Source organism: Passer montanus, unplaced genomic scaffold (assembly GCF_014805655.1).
Source record: "Passer montanus isolate IOZ18808 unplaced genomic scaffold, ASM1480565v1 scaffold43, whole genome shotgun sequence".
Lineage (NCBI taxonomy): Eukaryota > Metazoa > Chordata > Aves > Passeriformes > Passeridae > Passer > Passer montanus.
The window spans coordinates 5,764,906-5,771,265 of NW_024369151.1; the positions used below are offsets into that span (position 1 = coordinate 5,764,906).

Genomic DNA, 6,360 nt, shown 5'->3' on the forward strand with positions numbered 1-6,360 from the left:
GAACAGAATAAATGCTAATTCCAGGAAATGTGGCTCAGTGATGTTACCAGTTAAACTGGAAAGCTGAGTACAAGGCCTGTGTGTTAACTGGTGTCTGTTGTGTGTGTCACAGTGAATGACATCCCCCAGTACCCCCAGCTGGTGCTGAGTGTGTGTGAGACTCTCCAGGATGAGGTCATTGCCCTCTTGGACCAGACCCGGCACAGCCTGACCTTGGGAGAGGCTGCAGATGACAAGGACAGCATGGAGACTGACGATGCCTCCCGGGTGAAGCACAAGGACCAGCGGGACGGGGTAAAGGACCTGCTCAGCTGCTCTGCAGTCTTGTCTCTCCTCTCTAGACAAAAGTTTCATGATGCTTGGAACAACTTTCCCTTGTAGCTTGCTGTCTTCAAAGGAAGTTTCAGCAGTTTTTATTTCAGAATTACTCGATGTTTTCTTGGCTCACATCAGTCTGGAAGTTGGCTGTTGCTGCCTCTTCAGGTGTGCACTAAAGAACATTATCATGAGTGCTAATAGAGCCAAGAGGTGTACAGAGTATAATGTGAGGGATACCAGGAGCCCTCATGTGTGATTCTGAGAATGATTGAGCTTCAGGTTGTGTTAGTAAATGCTTTTGAGATTTTTCTTGGTACAGCCCTGTACCTACCTACCTTTCCATGTCACTGCAGGTGTGTGTTCTGGGTCTGCACCTGGCTAAGGAGCTCTGTGAAGTGGATGAAGATGGAGACTGCTGGCTGCAGATTACTAGGAAAGTCCCTGTGCTTCCTACCATCTTTGCTGCACTGGAGATCAGCCTGAGAGTTAAACAAAACCTTCACTTCACAGAGGCCTCGTTACATTTGCTGCTAACCTTAGCAAGGACTCAGCAGGTGAGAGATGCAGAGAAGTGAGAGTGCATAGCTGTACACTTGAAATAAGAAAAGTCTGTCTCATTTTTTATCTCATTATCCTGTCTGTGATGCAGCTGAATGATGAGCTGTAGATAAAGGGGTATTTTTTGGAGATTGGCAAGCAGCAGGTCCTGTATGTACACCTGCTTAGTGTGCCTTGTTCTCCTTAGTGGGATGTCTGGGGAAAGCTGAGCCAGCCAGGCAGACCTGTCATTTAGAGCAGGCACTTTCACTGAATGGATTCTGCAATGCAAATACCCCTCATTAAACCAGCACTGAGTGTTGGAACCTGCTTCTCCATTAGTTTTAATAAAATGTTACTTATCTATTTCAAATTCAACTTGTGTGGGGCTTCAGGTGAAAACAAGGTTGTTCCAAACCCCTTTACAAAGATTATGTGCATATCAGAGCAGGTGATAAATGGGAATTTTGAGTACAGTTATGCAGGTTTGGTTTTGCTTTTCTTGATGTTGAACTTCTAACAACACAGAGGTTTGTGTAGATGAAAGTTCTGTAAAAGGGTGGTGACAATGCAAAGGATAAAAATATCTACTGCAGCACAAGTCTCTTGAGTCTCAGTGAGCAGAGGCACAGGTACCAACAGCAGTCTGTTCTTGCAGGGAGCAGCAGCAATGGCTGGAGCTGGTGTCACCCAGAGTGTGTGCCTGCCCCTCCTGAGTGTGTACCAGCTCAGCACAAATGGAGCCATTCAGGTGGGTGCTGCTTCCTTCATTCCAGCTGGGAATGCACCCAGACAGCTTCCCATGCTGTGGCTGGAGGCTGCCAGAATGGTGTGGAGGGAAAAAAGTCACTTATTTTTGTTTGTGATTTGTTCAGACATCCGCCTCCTCCCGGAAGTCCCTGGATGTCCCCTCCTGGCCCGGGGTCTATCGCCTCTCCATGTCCCTGATGGAACGGCTTCTCAAAACACTGAGATACAACTTCCTGACAGAAGCACTGGACTTCGTGGGTGTCCATCAAGAGAGGATCCTTCAGGTGTGCCACAAACTGCCTCTGTCCTTCACTTGGCTCCCGTGTTCCAGCAGCAGTGAAAATGAGTCAGAAAGGGCAGAAGAACTGAAAAGTCACTGCTGCCTTGGGAAGGGTTACAGTGGGAATAGCTGTGAGAGGAGGATGGGATGTTACCCCATCTGTCCCTCATCTGCCATGGCCCTGATTTACTTCTCTCTCCTTCCCAGTGCCTGAATGCAGTACGGACCGTGCAGAGCTTGGCCTGTCTGGAAGAGGCTGATCACACTGTTGGCTTCATTCTTCAGCTCTCAAATTTCACAAAGGAGTGGCATTTCCACCTGCCACAGCTTATGAGGGACATGCAGGTAGGAATCAGTATAATACATTGCCTTGGAGTGCAGGGATTTGGCTGTCTGAAGAGAAAAAGGCACTATATCACTTTGTTATTAGTATTCCTTTAATGGGAATTACAGCTGAGGTCATTTAACTGCCCATTCTGTCAGTACCTTGTCTCAAGTAAGGAAATGTAACTGTTGGAAGAGAGAGAAGTGGTAGCTTGGAAAAGTAAATTGGGGAATTCAGTGCCTTATTTTCAGTTCTTAGTGCCAGGTTATTTCAAGAAAATACTGGGAAATTAAGAGATTGTGTGGATCCTTTAAGATCACAGTGCTGTGTTTGGATTTTCTAGCTTCCAGCAGTGGCAGTGAATAGACAGGGTTTGAGCTTTTCTGAGATTTCTCCCTGACTTTGTTTCTTTCAGGTGAATCTGTGTTACCTGTGCCAGGCCTGTACCTCCCTCCTGCACAGCCGTAAAATGCTCCAGCACTACCTGCAGGTGAGGATCCTGCACCAAACCTCACCATGCTCCCTGCTAGAAGGGAGCATTATTCATTATCAAGGGTCTTGGATATTGAATGGATTATTGATAATCCTCGTGGTGATTATTGACACCCATCAACAGTTAGGATTTGCATTTCTTCACAGCAAAAAAAAAAAATTGCTGAGAATAGTCTGGACTCTGGAAAGCTTTGGACTGTGTAAAGCCAGTCCCAGATAACCAGCAGCCTGTGCTGAATGGGCTGTTGTCATAAGGAGCTGCATTGCTGTAGGGCTCTGGTGTGCCATTAATTAAGTCAGTGTTGACCTGGTGTCCTTAATTTGATTTAATTTGTTAAAGGCAGATAGTTCTTGTTCTTGGGACATCTTCAGATGCACGAGGTGGAGATGATGCATTGCTGCTGCAGAGTTCCTTCAGCATGGCTCAGGCTTGGTGTGTTGATCATTCTTTTTCCTGAGTGTGGAATCCAAACAGCCTCTGCAGCTGCCTCCCTGCAATGCAGTGTCTCCCCAGCCCACACCAACTGTAGATTCTCAGCAAGTGACAGACTTTGGATGCCTTATTTCCTCATTCTCTTTGTTCACAGTGGTTTTTTTTTTTTTTCCTCCAAACATTTGTCTTAGTGCAAAATAATCCCATCGGTATTCCAGCCTCTCTCTTTCCTTTCTCCACAGACCAAAAACGGCGACTCCCTCCCCTCCAGCGTGACTCCCCGCGTGCAGCGGAACCCCCAGGCCTCCTCCAAGCACCCCAGCCCCGAGTCAGAGGCAGCAGAGCAGAAGGCCCTGCTCACAGTGCAGTACAGCCTCCTCAAAATCCTCAGCAAGTCTCTGGCTGCCCTGCGCCATTTCACCCCTGATGTCTGCCAGATCCTCCTTGACCAGGTGGGTGCTCCAGAGGGGGCAGTTTCCAGCATTTCCAGGGATGTTCTGGATGTGTGTGTCCTGCTTGATGCAGTGACCCTGCTGTGTACCTGTCTGCTGCTCTGCACAGAGCAGGAAGGCAGGAGACAAGGGATTTGCCTTGGGAATCAGGCACTGCACGGTGTGAAGGGAAGACTTGGCTGAGCTTTTGTGTGATCTACACAAGGCTGTGTATGTGAGACCTTACTGGAGCAGACAATAACCCAGCTGGTTTGTACCTTCAGTATACCATTCTTCAGGAAAAATCCTCTTGTCATCCTCCCATGGTGGTGTGACCCAATGCCTGGTCTCCAGGTTCAGAAAAGGAAGGTTTAATCCTTTATTCTGGCGCTGTCCTGATGCTAACTCTTGGGTAGAGAACGTCCTTCTGTGCCTCTGGGACCAGCCAGTACTTTGGTGTGCCAGTGATGGCAGCTGTGAGAGGGGAGCACTGGAGTCTGATTGAGTGCAATGCTGTGCAGGACACTTTACTGCTCCAGCTGTACTCCTGAGACTTGAGAAATTATCACAGTGCTTCTATTTCTCCATATAAAAAGCATGATAAGGTCTGGGTATTTCTGTTTCTATGACAACACCATACTCATGGCCTTCTGGGTCTCACTCCTCTTTCTGTTCCTCCACAGTCTCTGGACCTTGCTGAGTACAACGTGCTCTTTGTCTTGAGTTTCACCACACCAGCCTTTGATTCAGACGTGGCACCTTCCTTTGGGACCCTCCTTGCCACAGTCAACGTGGCCCTGAACATGCTGGGAGAGGTACTGGCCCTTCTGTGTCTGGGAGCAGTGATCCCAGAGTGCTCATTCAGCTGAGACTCTGAAGAGCAGCAGTAGTTCTTTCCTATCTCCTGTCTCTAATGCCTGTCTTTTTTTCCCCTCGAAGATGGATAAGAAGAAAGAACCTTTCCCTCAGGCTGCAGGGCTGAATATGCAAGAGGGAACCAAAACCCTCAAGTGAGTTTCTAGTTACTTGATGTAGTTACAGCCAAGCAGCAGTCCGAGCTCCCCAGATCAGAACTGACCTTTAGAGGCATTTGTGTATCTTTGTACATCCCTTAACTATTTGACCTGGAAAGCAGAGGTGTACTGATGGTTTTGGCTCGTGCTGATGTGTGTTTCTTGGCACAGGTCTCTGCTCATGTTTACAATGGAGAACTGTTTCTACCTGCTCATCTCGCAGGCTGTTCGGTACCTGCGGGACCCGGCCGTGCACCCCCGCGACAAGCAGCGCATGAAGCAGGAGCTCAGCTCGGAGCTGGTGAGCCCCCTGAGCTGGCCTCTCACTGCCAGCGTCCTGGCTGAGGCTGCCTGTTTCCCAGCATGACTGAACAGCCTCACAGTGGCACGTTCCTGTGCCACAGCACGGGCTGGGGGAGGGAGGGGGTGTGGTGGAACCAAGTTGACTTGTTGCACTCTTCAATTTCAGAGCACGCTGCTCTCCAGCCTGTCCCGCTACTTCCGCCGGGGTGGTCCCTCTTCACCTGCCAGCGGGGTCCTTCCCTCTCCCCAAGGAAAGTCTGCCTCCAAGCTGGGTCCAGAGGGGCAGGAGCCCTTGTTTCAGCTGGTGCAGGCCTTTGTGCGGCACGTGCAGAGATAGATCCTGTCCTGGCCCTGCCTCCCTTTTCAGGACCTGCAGCGGAACAATTCACATCCACCACAGCAGGCATCACCTTTGGCAGAGCTGTAATGAGGACTGGGAAGGGAGGGAGGCCGGGTGTGGGCAGTGGTGTCACCTGAGCAGTGAGATCCCATGGAACTCTTGCCACCCAGGAGCAGAGTGAATGTAAGGAGAGCCCAGCTGGCTCTCCATGAGCAGCCCACGTGCACAGTCTGCTCACCCTGTCTGCCAGAGCATCCTGGCTGGGTACAAGCACTGAACAGTCAAAACCTTTATTTTTATAGCTTGTGCCTCAGCTGGGGAAGCTGTGGCTGGGTGGAGAGAGGAGATGCTTTCTGCTGGGCATTAACTCTGCTCCTAACACAAGGTGCAATCTGCCTCTCCTGCTTGGAGTCCAGCTAAGGCACACCCAAGGGATCAGCCAGCAATTCAGAGACCATCTTTCTACTGCTATTTTTGTACTGAATGGTTCAAGGCACGATGGTGTATGTGTGCTCACGCCTTCCCTTCACCCTGCAGTCTGTGTGTTGTGTGTGTTTCTGAAGAGCAAGGCCTCACTTAAGGTTTTTACGTCAAAATTCCATTGCTCCAGTCTTGCAGTTTTTTGTAACTGTGCCCTATTTATACTGATATTAAAACCTTTATAGACAGCAGCTGTGTTCATGGGTTTGTGTTGGACACAGCAGCACAGTTCTGCAGTGTCTGGGTAGTAGTTCTGCTGAGCTGAAATCCCAGCTAATGTTGTGACTTCTCAGTGACAATCCAGAGACTGTCTGAAATGATTGTAATTAGAGGCTGATTCCCTGGGTTCCCCACACCCACTCCCTTTCTCTTACTCTCCTGTTGGGGAGCTCGTAGGAGGTTTGAAACGAGCAGCAATATAAAATACTCCTCAGGGATGGTTCCCCTGCACGTGGTGGTTGGGCCGTGCACAGGAATCCCTGGCTGCACAGTGAAGGTGCATCGTGTGGTGTAGCTCTAGATCAACAAACTCTGTAAGGTTCTGAGGCTCAGTGTGTGGTAATGACAGTAAGAGAAAGTCAGTGATTATTCTTAAAATACACCCTCAAATCTAGACAGACTTAATCTAAGCTAAGAAATCAAATTTCAGTGTAGCTGT

General features: G+C 49.1%; 1 protein-coding gene across 1 annotated transcript in view; it reads left to right on the top strand.

Moving 5' to 3' along the window:
- Positions 1-5,893, top strand: part of NUP188 (nucleoporin 188) — a 25,324-nt gene extending 19,431 nt beyond the window's left edge. Inside the window, exons 34-44 of the mRNA XM_039720217.1 lie at positions 113-294; positions 672-872; positions 1,514-1,606; positions 1,731-1,889; positions 2,093-2,230; positions 2,626-2,700; positions 3,378-3,587; positions 4,250-4,381; positions 4,506-4,576; positions 4,751-4,880; positions 5,049-5,893. Of these exons, the coding sequence (XP_039576151.1) occupies positions 113-294; positions 672-872; positions 1,514-1,606; positions 1,731-1,889; positions 2,093-2,230; positions 2,626-2,700; positions 3,378-3,587; positions 4,250-4,381; positions 4,506-4,576; positions 4,751-4,880; positions 5,049-5,219 (1,562 nt within the window). The 3' untranslated portion in view covers positions 5,220-5,893. The remainder of the gene's footprint in view (positions 1-112; positions 295-671; positions 873-1,513; positions 1,607-1,730; positions 1,890-2,092; positions 2,231-2,625; positions 2,701-3,377; positions 3,588-4,249; positions 4,382-4,505; positions 4,577-4,750; positions 4,881-5,048) is intronic.
- Positions 5,894-6,360: the final 467 nt, after the last annotated feature.